The sequence below is a fragment of the Geotrypetes seraphini genome, chromosome 15, assembly GCF_902459505.1.
Source record: "Geotrypetes seraphini chromosome 15, aGeoSer1.1, whole genome shotgun sequence".
Taxonomy (NCBI): Eukaryota; Metazoa; Chordata; class Amphibia; order Gymnophiona; family Dermophiidae; genus Geotrypetes; species Geotrypetes seraphini.
In genome coordinates, this window is record NC_047098.1 from 69133988 (window position 1) to 69148127 (window position 14140).

The window sequence follows — 14140 nt, forward strand, 5'->3', positions numbered from 1 at the left end:
GGAAAACGATATAGAAAATTGAATAAGTAAATAAATAAAAGGATGCCAGGTCGAAAGGTAGTACCTTGTATTGATAGTGGCGGTGGACCACTTGAAATCTGAGGTACTTCCTTTTTTTTTTAAAATTCTTTATTCATTTTAAAATTGACAAACAAGTGATTAATATTATAACAATACATTAATAATAAAATATACATCACTTGACATTCTTATACATATAATCCATTCCTGTAAGCTGGATGAATGGGGATATGAGTATAGGCTTCCTTGAGATCTAGAGAGCATAACCAATCGTTATGAGCCAAGAGGGGATACAGAGTGGCTAGGAACATCATCCGATACTTTTCCTTAAGAAACATAGAATATGACGGCAGAATAGGGCTATAGCCCATCAAGTCTGCCCGCTCTAATGACCCACCTCCCTGACTTTACTCCCTTAGAGATCCCACGTGAATGTCCCATTTTCTCTTAAAATCTGACACGCTGTTGGCCTCAATCACCTGCAGAGATAGACTGTTCCAATGATCGACCACCCTTTCTGTGAAGAAGTATTTCCTGGAATCACCTCGAAATTTCCCTCCCCTGATTTTCAGCGGATGCCCTCTGGTGGTCGAAGGACCTATAGGACAGAAGATATCATCTTCCACCTCGATATGGCCCGTGACATATTTGAACGTCTCAATCATGTCCCCCCTTTCTCTTCGTTCCTCTAGTGAGTACAGCTGCAATTTATTTAGCCTTTCTTCATACGTGAGATCCCTGAGCCCCGAGACCATCCTGGTGGCCATTCGCTGAACCGACTCAATTCGCCGCACATCTTTCCGGTAGTGTGGCCTCCAGAATTGAACACAATACTCCAAATGAGGTCTCACCATGGATCTGTACAGTGGCATTATCACTTCAGGTCTTCTGCTGACAAAACCCCTACGGATACAACCCATCATTTGCCTTGCCTTGGAGGAAGCCTTTTCCACTTGATTGGCAGCCTTCATGTCATCACTAATGATCACCCCTAAATCACGTTCCGCCGTGGTCCTAGCCAAGGTCTCACCATTTAGTGTGTAAGTTCTGCATGGATTTCCCTTACCCAGGTGCATTACTTTACACTTTTTAGCATTAAAGCATAGCTGCCAAGTCGATGACCACTGTTCCAGTAGTAGTAGGTCCTGCATCATACTGTCAGGCAAAATGCTTTTGCCTACTATGTTGCATAGTTTGGCGTCGTCGGCAAACAAAGATACTTTTCCTCTAAGCCCTTGGGTCATATCACCTATGAATAAGTTGAATAGAATCGGGCCCAAGACCGAGCCCTGTGGTACTCCACTGGTCACGTTTGACGTTTTGGAGGGGGTACCGTTAACCACTACCTTTTGAAGTCTACCATGTAGCCAGTCCCTAACCCATGCAGTTAGTGTGTCCCCTAATCCCAGCGATTTCAGCTTGTTCAATAACCTGCGGTGTGGGACGCTATCAAAAGCTTTGCTGAAGTCCAAATATATCACGTCCAGAGACTCCCCGGCATCCAGTTGTCTAGTTACCCAGTCAAAGAAGCCAAGAAACTTGTTGAGGGCTCTGAGATTTAAACTAGGTCAGAGACCTCTGGTCTTCTTTGGGACTAGAAAATAGTGGGAGTAAAACCCCTGGTTCAGCTGATCCACAGGAACTTTCTCGATGGCATTGAGGAGAAGAGAATCAATTTCCTGAAGAAGGGAGGACTGGTGAGGATTTAAAGAAGACTCTCTTGGAGGATGATCTGGAGGGATGGTGACAAAATGAAGAGAGTAACCCCCTCGAATGATGTGTAGAACCCAGAGGTCTGAGGTGATCAACTCCCAAAGATGAAAATAAAGTTGGAGATGACCTCCGATTGGCTGAGGGAGAGACTGGAATTGCAACTATGCTCTCGAGTTTTTTTTTTAGGATTCATAACAACACATATTGGGCAGACTGGATGGACCATTCAGGTCTTTATCTGCTGTCATCTACTATCCTATATAATAAAACCCTAGCTGAGCATGCGCACTCCTACTTGTGTGTTCCATTTTCTCTGATCTGTGAGATGTAGGTCCGTGGCCGCAGGAGTGCGCATGCGCGAGTCCCCAGCCCCTACCTACACTCGCAGGACTGGCCGTCAGCACTGGACTCCCTGCTCTCCACACGATTGGTAAGGCTCACTTACTCCCTTGCCGCCCCCCCTTCCCTTCCCGCGATCCGACCGGCTCACTTAGTCCCTTCCCACGGTCCCGACTCCAAACCTGCGACTCCAGCAGCATCTGCAGCACTCTACACACGCTGCTTCGGGGCCTTCTACTGCCCTGATTTACTCTGGCACGTCCCTGATGACATCATCAGAGACTCGGCAGAGCAAATCAGGGCAGTAGAAGGCCCTGAAGCAGCATGTGTAGAGAGCTGCTGACGCTGCTGGAGTCGCAGGTTTGTAGGGACCGCGGGAAGGGGGGGGGGGCGGAAAGGGACTAAGGGAGCCGGCCAGACCGCGGGAAGGGAAAAGGGGGGTAGGGGAAATGCTGCTGCTGCACAGGGAAATAGTGGGGGGGGAGGGAAATGGAGGGGGTGGGAATGCTGCTGTGGCTGCTGCACAGGGAAGTGGGGGGAGAGAAATGCTGCTGCTTAGGAGGCAGGGAGAGAGACAGATAGATAGAAAGAGAGACAGTGGGAGGAAGGGAGACAGAAAGTAAAGAAGACAGACACAGGGGCAGGGAGAGATAAAGAAAGACAGACAGACAAAGTGGGCCAGGGAGAGAGACAGACAGAAAGAAAGACAGCGGGAGGGAGAGAGAGACAGAAATAAGGAACGATAGACAGACATATATTCTATCACCCGTTAAGGTAATGGGCTAAAATACTAGTGTTACTATATTCTGCTATTAGTTGTGCAATCTGATGCCCGTATACTACCGTCTGTCTGAATGCTAGCCCACTTTGTTAAGGTCTGTTGAAGGCTATTCATTGCCAAAACACGGACCGTGTCTGTTTACCTCAAACACAGTACAATTTTTATGTTTTTATCCTGTTGGCATCTATCGGAATTTATAGCTTTGTGATATTGATTTGTTTTGAACACCAATAAACTTTAACATTTTAACTCCTGTGGTCCAGGGTCTGGTTCCACCGTTTTGTTCCATATCCAACTCCCAACGATGAAAATAAAGTTGGAGATGTCCTTCGATTGGCTGAGGGAGAGACTGATGTAAAGGAATTGCAACTATGCTCTTGAGTAGCCTGTCAAAAAGACTGGATCGATTTAGTAGGAGCAGCCGCTTAAGGTTTCTGAGGGCATTGTTGCTTCAGTTTCTTCTATTGTGGCCTGGAAGGAGCAGAAGATCCGGCTGAAAAACGCCTCTGATATGAAGAGGAGAGTTTGAATAGTCTTGTTGTGGAAGGCTTGGGTTTAGGTTTAACTAAAGCATCCCACTGTTTTTCATGATCATTGAGCTTTTGAGTGGCATTTTACATCGAGTACCCAAAAAGCTTATCCCCCAAACAGGGGATATTTGACAATCTGTCTTAGAGGTTAACATCCATATCAGCAACCCTGAGCCAGGCGAATCTTCTCATAGCCACAAACATAAAAGCCCTGGATGTCAGCTTAAAGACATCATAAGCCGATCGAACCAAGTACTTCCTCAACTGGGTGAGAGTGCTGACAATGTGCTGAAAATCTTTTATTCAATGAGATGGAAGATATTTCTGAAAAGCAGGCAATTGCTTGACGAGATGTTTCATATAACAAGAAAAATAGAAGTTGTAATTGATGACTTGATTTGCCAACATGGAGATTTGGTAAAGCTATCAGCCAAATCTGTCCACAGTACGTCCCTCTCAACCTGGTGGGACCGAGGCGTAGACTTTGGATGAAGTAGGCTACTTCAAAGGGGTCGCCACCACTAAAGATTGATGGGACAGTTGAGGTTTGTCAAAGATTGGACAGGAAATAATCTTATAGAGAGAGTCCAATTTCCTAGGCGCAACAGGAACAGAAAGAGGAGATTCCCAATTTTTTGGAAGGGTAAAGTAAGTTTGAGAAGCTCCTTAGGAGGCTCGTCAAAGTCCAAAGTTTCCAAAAATTCAGCACTATATTTGGAATCTGCCTCCAGTTTGATGGACAGATCCTTTCCCAACTGTCTAATAAAGTGAGTGAAAGAAAGTCTCTCAGTGGGAAAAGTTGCTCTAGGAGGAGTCTGTCATGGAGATTGTGCCTCAGGAGAGTCATACACCTCCATAGTCGAATGAAAAATGTCTGCACTGGTGTCATACTGTAGGACAGAATCAATAAGGGCAGAAGGAAAGCGATGCTTAGAATGGTGTGGATCCGATGAAGAGAACGAAGGTTCTTCAGGATGTTTACGCTTCTCAGGACGTGGATGAGAAACATGCTTAGATTTGCAGGAACACTCACTAGACTGCCTCAAAGAAGAATGATGCTTCGAGGAACTGGAACGGTGTCTGGAGGAATGATGCTTTGATGCATGACTGGATGGACGAGATGAATGGTGTTGAGATCTATGATGTTGAATCAATGGTACCGGAAGGCCTCGTGGTGTCATGCTCAGGCTGGGCTGGTACCAGAGGAGTCATGGTCAAGAGATGGAACATATCCCTGTACTCCTCACGAAACAGAGCATCAAGCCTCTGTTGAAAAGTAAGCACCGGATATAGTAGGCCAAATCTCGCTCCGATTTCCTTTAGATCTTGTCATTGTTATGCATACTATATACGGTAATACATACATTTTCAGATATCATTGTATATGAATTTAGAATGATATATTGTATTTACAATGATACATGTAAGAAAATCAAGTGTATATTTTATGAGATCGTATAATTTTTTATGATACACTTGCTGTAGTATGAAAAAAGGAATAAAAAATTAAAAAAAAGATCTTGTCATTGTTGCAGAAATATTTTCCTTCGGGCTGCTGTCGACTTCGCCAGGTCCGGTACAAAGATAATTTTCTGATCTTAGTATAAGAGGTGGTTTTTAGTTTTCATTGTAGTCAGGATCACCAGCGTGTATTGGTATCGCATTATTTTTGCGACAATGGACCTTGGTAATTTCTGGTTAGGTGAGAGACCTAGATGGAACTCGGTACGCCATTTCAATCTCGAGCGGTGTGGTAAATGATAGACTGAGCAGAGACGGGATGAGGTCAGTTAAGAAGGCAATAACATCGGGCCCTTCTGAATTTTCCGGTATGCTGATACAGACGTTGTTACTGTGGTTTCTATTGGCAAGGTCTTCGAAATCCGTTTGCTGCTGGTGTATGGTCTGCTCTTGACTAAGAGCATGTGAAATATTATGAGATTGATTTTTAATTAAATCTTCAAGTGCATCTATACGATGTTTGGCGTCTGTGAACTGTGAGCTTAGTGTTTCAATCTTGGTTCGTATCAAATGGATTTCTTGTCCTATTAATCCTCTTTCTTCCTCCCCTCTTAAAGTCAATCAATTTGTACCTTTGCTTAATCTTTGTAAACTGCATAGAACTTCACGGTATTGCGGTATATAAGCTGTTGTTATTATTATTATTAATTGTGTCTCTTCGACCTGCTTGTTCATTATCCCTTTAAATTCTCTTATTTCTAAGATTAGCAGTTCGATTTGAGAGTCAAGAGTTTTTGGCGCCTTTTTGTCGGGTGATCCTGGGTCATGTTTGGTAAAGGAGAGGAGAACGGCTCAGGTTTGCCAGGTTTGGATAATGACATCTGTGCAATCCGCAGCTATCACTAGATGATAGAAGTCCGTAAATCAGAGAAAAAATGGCAATATGATTATCTGTAGAGAAGCCGTTGGAGAGAGCTCACAAAATGCATCTGTTCACCATGCTCGTCAAGCTACACCCTATAGACTTAATTACTCCTTCTGGTGGAATTCTGTCTGTTTATACAAACGATTTGAAAAATACACTGTTGAGAAACGTTTCCCGTTACTTCAACATTCCCAGACCCAATTATGGACTCCCATTGATAATTTTGTGAACGATCAAAAATTATAATTTATCAACACATATGCATATTTGATTTGTATGAAACATCCGACTGTGATTTTTCTCTAGTTCACATTTCCTGATTGCTCTTTTGCTTGTTTATTTACATGTTCATAAACCTCAATAAAAAGATTGAACTTAAAAAAAAAAAAAAAAAAAAGTAAGCACCGGTAACTTTGTCTTAGTTACCAGTACCAATGGTGTTGCAAGTCGTTCTGAAGAGGATGACTTGGATGATGATGTACCCCTCGATTTGGAAACGAGTTGCATAAGGAGTCTTCGCTTGGTCGGCATGACTGGACTCAATGCCTTAGTGACCTACGACACTGTCTGGGAAGCTGTTGGCTTTTTAGCTGGCTTACCAGATGGAGCGATGACCTGTGACACCTGAGTTTATGTTGGTGCATCAGACAGCGTCGGTGCCTTCGACATCGATGGTTGCGATGCCAAATCCCCCTCCATGCTGACACCAAACAACTTTTCTTGTTGAAGAATGCGATTTTTAATGGTGCGCTTTTGGAGTGGAACACACACAGGACTGAACTCGATGCTTTGGACCAAAGCACTATAAACGCCAGTTGTGGGGATCTGTGATGGAAATGGTTCTTTGGCACTGGCCTCACTTTTTAAAATCTGTTAACGGGCGGGACATTGATGGAAACACCGTCTCAGCCAATTTAACTCAATGGCTGAGGCGAGAAAAGAGGCTCTGTCGGTCAAGCCACCGAAAGGCAACGAATGGGGAAAAAAACTACTCCAGAGTTGTTGGGTTTTTTAAAAGAAAAAGAATTAAAAGAACATGCAAGTGGGAAGGCAAGGACAAAAAACGAAGGAATGTTTGAAAACACAACTTTTTAGCTCTGCGGAAAACTAAGAACTAAGTAGCTGTGTGCCTATGTTGGGTGAGAAAGCACTCGCGCATGCTTGGTTCGGGTCAGTTACAAACTTTCTAAAGTTCTTAAAGTGCTGATGCACTTTTCCAGCTGTCCGTACCATGGCTCCGTGGATGATGTCACCCACATGTGAGAATATGCTGCCTGCTTGTCCTGGGATAATAAAAGTTAGAAAAAAAAGATCGATTTTAAAATCCAAGATGGCCACCATCACAAATTCTGCTCATACTTTCCTTTATATTTAGGTGCAAGCATAGCTCCAGAAGGAAACTCTTTAGCATTTCCTCAGAAAATGCAGGAGCTAGCTATATTAGACTTTTCACCTATTTTGTTTACAACATTTTCATCCCTTTTTAGAATGTAGCCATATGTCAAATGGCATGAGGGAGGACAAATTTTGCACCCTATTTTATCTGGGTCAAATCATTTGAAAATTGTCCTCTTAGACTAAGCTCTTCAGTAAAACTATACCTGTGAAACTGTACTATGTATTCTTTGTTTCAAGAAAAATACTACCCTAAGAAATAAACTGGAACTTACTGGATCAAAGACCAACATCCTGCAAAGCAGATGAACAGCTTCATGTGTAGCTTGGCTGGACAACGTATAAAGAACAGGAAGAGATGGCTAGAAGAGAAAACAGCATAAAAGGATTAAGATCACTACAAGACCTTAGACCCTCAGCTCCGACTGCGTATAATTAATTACTAATTTCATTAAGTTTATATTAAAAGACATACTTCAGACTGTGCCACATTTTTTTTACATTTGTTTTATGTCCCAAAATTTAAACTCATAGCTGATCTCTCCAAATATTGTTTTTGTTGCTCAAAATGTAAGTACTTAAAAGTTCACAGTAACTAATGAAACCCAACTCTTTAGCACTACTTGAATCTGTTATATGATGGTTTACAAATAGCAGTATGAACAATTTGAGGGGGGGGACACTTCTGCACTACTGAACACCTTGGTCAAGAAGTTCACATCAAGTTATTGGTACCTCTAACTCAGTGTTTCTGAACTTCTTCAAGCCAAGTACCCCCCTAAGCCTAGAAAATACCAACCGAGTACCCCTGCCCAAGTTCTGCCTAAGACCCACCCAAACTCCACCCCCATAATAATAGTACTAAATGAAAAGCACAGTTACTTACTGTAACAGGTGTTATCTAGGGACAGCAGGCAGATATTCTCACATGTGGGGTGACATCATCCACGGAGTCCTGGTACAGAAGGTCCCAAGTGTATCGCCACTTTAAGAACTTTAGAAAGTTCATGACCGACTACACCGCGCATGCTCGAGTGCCTTTCCGCCTGATGTAGGCACGTGGCTCCTTAGTTCAGGTAGCCAGCTAAGAAGCCAACCAAGGGAGGTGGGTGGGTTCAGACAATACCTGCCTGCTGTCAATGGATAACACCTGTCACATTAGAAACATAGAAATTGACGGCAGAAAAGGGCCATAGCCCATCGAGTCTGCCCATACCAATGACCCACTCCCTGACTTTTACTCCCCTATAGATCCCACTGAATATCCCATTTTCTCTTAAAATCTGACACGCTGTTGGCCTCAATCACCTGCTGAGGCAGTTCGTTCCAATGATCTACCACCCTTTCGGTGAAGAAGTACTTCCTAGCATCACCTTGAAATTTCCCTCCCCTGATTTTCAGCGAGTGTCCTCTGGTTACCGAGGGCCCTGTAAGACTAAAGATATCCTCTTTCACCTCTATACGTCCCGTGATATACTTAAAGGTCTCAATCATGTCCCCCCTCTCTCTTCGCTCCTCCAGTGAGTACATCCACAGTTTTTTTAGCCTTTCTTCATACGTGAGATCCCTGAGCCCCAAGACCATCCTAGTAGCCATTCGCTGAACTGACTCATTATGTTAAGTAACTATCCCAGGACAAGCAGACAGCATATTCTCATATGTGGTGACCTCCAAGCTAACCAGAATGGGATGGTGGGAGTGTTAGCCATTTAGGAAAATAAAGTTTGTAATACTGTTTGGCTGAAGTGACCATCCCATCTGGAAAAAGATTCCAGACAGTAATGCGAGGTGAGGGTATAGAACCGATGGACCATGCAGCAGCTTTGCAAATTTCATCAATAGGAGTAGAGCGGAGAAAAAGCTACTGCAGCTGCCATAGCTCGAACTTTGTGGGCTGTGACCCAAGTCTCCAGTTGCACAACCTTGTCATGTAGAACACTGTAAAAGGTGGATCCGCTACTAATGCTTGAAGTTCACTTGCTCTTCTGGCAGAAGTGAGAGAGATGAGGAAGACAACTTCCAAGTAAGGTATTTGAGATGAGCCATAGACATTGGTTCAAATGGAAGCGTCATCAACTTAGCAAGAACCACATTGAGATCCCATACCACTGGAGGTGGCTCGAGAGGTGGTTTTTTACATTGAAAGGTCCTTTTATAAATCTGGAAATGAGAGGATGAGCAGTAAGAGGTTTACCATCCACTGGCTCTAGAAGTGGATTTGAAACCAGAGTCAAACAAATGGAGGAGATAATCCAAAATCAAAGATGGATTTAGGGTCCTCATGATGAAGAAGACACCAAGCAGAAAAACGTGTCCACTTTTGCTGATAATACTGCTGAGTGGCTGGTTTTCTAGAAGTTTCTAATATTAGCCTAATAGGCTGAGAGAGATGAAGATCAGTTGAACTCAGCTCGAGAGGTACCAAGCTGTCAGGTGTAAAAACTGAATGTTGGGATGTAGAAGAGAACCTTGACTCTATGTGAGAAGAGATGGGAAAATTTGCAAAGGTATTGATTCCTTGAAACTAAGTTGAAGTAGAAAGGAGAACCATGGTTGTCTGGGCCACCAAGATCAGAATCCTGGTAGCAGACTCCTGCTTGAGTTTGACAAGTGTCTTGAGAAGAGGAAAGGGTGGAAACGCATAAAGAAACTTGTTTGTCTAATCCAGGAGAAAAGCGTCCGCTTCCAGGCGATGAGGCGAGTACAGTCTGGAGCAAAATTAGAGTAGCTTTTGATTGTGAGGAGATGCAAACAAATCTACTTGAGGAGAAAATAGATCTAAATTATGAGAAAACAGAATGGAGAACTTCTGAGTTCAGAGTCCATTCGTGTGGTTGAAGAATGCGGCTGAGCTTGTCCGCCAGAGAATTCTGTTCCCCTTGAATATAAACAGCTTTGAGAAAGATGTTACGAGGAATTGCCCAATTCCAAATCTTTTGAGCCTCCTAACAAAGGAGAGACCTTGTGCCACTTTGCTTGTTTACATAGTACATTGCCACTTGATTGTCTGTCTGGAAAAGGAGAACTTGATCTTGCTGAAAAGCTATGAGAGCGTTGTAGCTCCGAGTTCCAACAGATTTATATGATGGTAGTGATCCCTAATGATCCAAAAACCTTGAGTGCGCAGGCCATCCAGATGAGCCCCCAAGCATAGGTTGATGAATCTGTAGTCAGGACTTTCTGATGAGGAAAAACAACCCTCTGGAGAGATTGGAAGACTGCATCCACCATTGTAGTGATTGTTAAAGAGACAAGGTCACTGCAATATGCTGCAAAAGTGGGTCGAGAGCCTGTAACCACTGTGAGGCTAGGGTCCATTGAGGAATCTCTAGGTGCAGTCTCCCAAAGAGAGTAACATGAACAGTGGATGCCATGTGTCCTAGAAGAACATGTGCCTTGCTGAGAGAAATTTGATCTAGGCAACCTGATAGCAAAGTTGAATAAGTGTGTTCTGACGCAGCTGAGGAAGAAATGCTCTGAATTGAGTCGTATCTAGCAGGGCTCCGATGAACTGGAGCTTCTGACATTAAACATAAGAATATAAGAGTTGCCTCCGCCGGGTCAGACCAGAGGTCCATCGTGCCCAGCAGCCCGCACCTGCGGTGGCCCATCAGGTCCATGACCTGTTAAGTGTCCCTGCCTTTCCTATCTCTATGTCTATCTGTACCCCTCAATCCCCTTATCCTGTAGGTATATATCGAAACCTTCTTTGAACCCCTTTAGCGTGCCCTGCCCTACCACAGCCTCCGGGAGCGCGTTCCATGTGTCCACCACCCTCTGAGTAAAGAAGAACTTCCTAGCATTTGTTCTAAACTTGTCCCCTTTCAATTTCTCTGAGTGCCCCCTTGTACTCGTGGCTTCCCACAGTCTGAAGAATCTGTCCCTGTCTACCTTCTCTATGCCTTTCAGGATTTTGAAGGTTTCTATCATGTCTCCTCTAAGTCTCCGCTTTTCCAGGGAGAAGAGCCCCAGCTTTTCTAACCTGTCAGCATATGAAAGGTTTTCCATACCTCTTACCAATTTAGTTGCTCTTCTCTGGACTCCCTCAAGTATTGCCATGTCTTTCTTGAGGTACGGTGACCAGTACTGGACACAGTACTCTAGATGCGGGCGCACCATTGCACGATACAGCGGCATGATGACTTCCTTCGTCCTGGTCGTGATACCCTTTTTGATGATACCCAACATCCTGTTTGCTTTCTTTGAGGCTGTCGCACATGTGCCGATGCTTTCAATGTTGTATCCACCAACACACCTAGGTCTCTTTCAAGGTTACTTACCCCTAGCAATGATCCCCCCATTTTGTAGCTGAACATCGGGTTCTTTTTCCCTACGTGCATGACCTTGCATTTCTCCACATTAAAGCTCATTTGCCACTTTTTTGCCCATTCTTCCAGTTTCATTAGGTCTCTTTGCAGGTCCTCACAGTCTTCCGTGGTTCTAACCCTGCTGCAGTTTGGTGTCATCTGCAAATTTAATAACCTGAAGTTGAGATTTGGGAAAGTTGATTACAAATCCCAAATTCTGGAGAAATAACACAGTTTGCTGTGTCGCTGAGAGCACATTGTGATATTAAAGATCCTTGATGAGCCAGTCGTCCAGATAGGGAAAAACTTAACATAGTAACATAGTAGATGACAGCAGATAAAGACCTGAATGGTCCATCCAGTCTGCCCAACCCTACCCATTCTTTAAATTACTGACTTAATTTAAATTTTCCCACTGCCACTACTACCAGGCACTTGGTAAACACTCTGGGAGAGGATGCCAGTCCGAAGGTAGAACTTTGTATTGGTAATGGTGTTGCGCCACTCAAAATCTGAGATATTTCCTAGAATATGAGTGTAGGCTTCTTTGAGGTCCAGAGAGCATACCCAATCGTTGCAATTGAGAAGGGGATACAAAGTTGCTAGAGATAACAATCTGAATTTCTCCTTGACAAGAAATTTGTTGAGGGCTCTGAGATCCAATATCGGTCGAAGACCTCCGGTCTTCTTTGTTACAAGAAAATAATGAGAGTAAAACCCCATGTTCTCTTGTTCTGGAGGAACCTTCTCTATGACATTGAGAAGAAGTAGGTTCTCGATATCCTGAAGGAAGGAGGGCTGAAGGAGATTGGAAACACTCTCTTGGAGGATGGCCTGGAGGTATGGTGAGAAAATGAAGAGAGTAACCTTCTCGTATGATGTTGAGAACCCAGAGGTTGGATGTAATCAACTCCCAACGATGAACATAAAGTGGAAAACAACCTCCAATTGGTTGAGGGAGAGGCAGAGGTAATTGGATGGAAACCATGCTCTCGAGTAACTAGTCAAAAAGACTGAGTAGACTTAGCAGGAGCAGACTGAAGGTTTCTGAGAATGCTGTTTCTGCTGAGGACATTAAGCAGTAGATGATTTAGCTGAATAACGTCTCTGATAGGATGTAGAAGGTTTTGGTCATGAAGTGGATGGCCTGGGTTTAGGTTTTACTAAGGAGTCCCAAGACTTTTCATGAGCACAAAGCTTTTGAGTGGCATGTTCACTGAAAAGTTCACTCCCAAACAGGGAATATTAGCCAATCGATCTTGAAGATTGACATCCATGTCAGCAATCCTAAGCCATGCCAGTCTTCACATGGCCACTGACATAGAAGAAGCTCTTGAAGATTGGACTAAGTGCTGATGTAATTAGAGAAGGGTGGAGACCAATTGTTGAAAACCCTTAGCACGATGAGAAGGCAGATACTTCTGATACACGGGCAATTGCTTCAGTAAATGTTTGAGAACATGTAAAGTGAAAAGTGTAATTATTTACACGACTGGACAACATGGAATTCTGATACAAACATCTTAACAAATTTGTCCATGGTGTGACCCTCCCGCCTAGGTGGAACAGGAGGAGGTAGATTTTTTGAGAGTAGACTCCACCACTAAGGATCGGTGAGATAGTCGAGGCTTGTCAAATCCTGGGGTGGGAGCAATCTTATAAAGAGAGTCCAGTTTCCTGGGAGCAACTGGTACTGATAAAGGAGATTCTCAATTTTTATGAAGAGCATCCTTCAAAATTGCATAGAGAGGAAGTTTAATCCTCTCCTTAGGAGGATGCTTGATATCCATAGTCTCCATAAATTCAGGAGTATATTTGGAGCTTAAGAGGCATGTCCTTCCCAAGTTGTCTTATAAAATAGGTAAAGGAAAGGGTCTCTGGTGGAGATGATTCTTTGGTAGGAGTCTGTGGAGAGTGCTGTTCCGGAGAATCATAAGCTTCTGTTGCAGATGGAAAAGCATCAATAGAAGACTCGATGTGAAAGTCAGACTCTATGACCAGAAACTGAGATCTATGTCTTCTCTTGCGTCGGTACCAGTCTGGCAGTGGGGAAGGTGTATGTCGTTTACGCTTCTCTGAATGCTTAGAAGAAATATGTTTGGACTTACGAGAAGACTTACTGGATTGAGAGTGTCAAGGTGAAGAGGAATGATGCCTTGATGAGCTAGATCAGTGCTGGAAGCTGGAGTCTGATGCATGCCTGGATGATGGGCGGTGTCGGGAACCAGGAGATGGCATCGAAGGCTGAGGACTCCACATGAAAGAACGTTTCAAACAGTTATTTCAGAGAAGGCTTGTGGCTTTCAGAGAAGTACCTGTGGCTTTGTCGCCGGTTCCATTGGTATTGCGACCTGCTCTGAAGAGGTCAGAAGGAGAAATCCCTGGATTTTGGAGCAAGTTGCATGAGGGGTCATTGCTTGGCTGGCATGACTGGACTCAATGCCATAGTGGCCTGCAACCCTACCTGGGAAGCTGTTGACTTCTTCGCTGGCTTACTGGAAGGAGCAAGAGGCTGCGATGCCGGGGTTGAAAGTGGTGCCAATGAAGACCTCGGTGCTTTTGAGGATGGTGTTTTTGCTGAAAAAGGTGGCTTATTAAGGTGTGTTTTTTCAAAGTGGATCACTGCATACAGGAATCAATGCGGTGGTCCAGCCCGAGACACTTTACA

At 43.8% G+C, this 14140-nt stretch overlaps 1 protein-coding gene across 5 annotated transcripts in view; it reads right to left on the bottom strand.

Annotated features, from left to right (window-relative positions):
- Positions 1–14140, bottom strand: part of NLK (nemo like kinase) — a 157508-nt gene that overhangs the window by 20143 nt on the left and 123225 nt on the right. For 4 of the 5 annotated variants that reach the window (XM_033921619.1, XM_033921622.1, XM_033921618.1 and 1 more), the window contains exon 8: positions 7441–7527. The exons of the other annotated variant lie outside the window; for it this stretch is intronic. In XM_033921619.1, coding sequence (XP_033777510.1) covers positions 7441–7527 — 87 coding nt within the window. The remainder of the gene's footprint in view (positions 1–7440; positions 7528–14140) is intronic. 5 annotated transcript variants of the gene reach the window in all.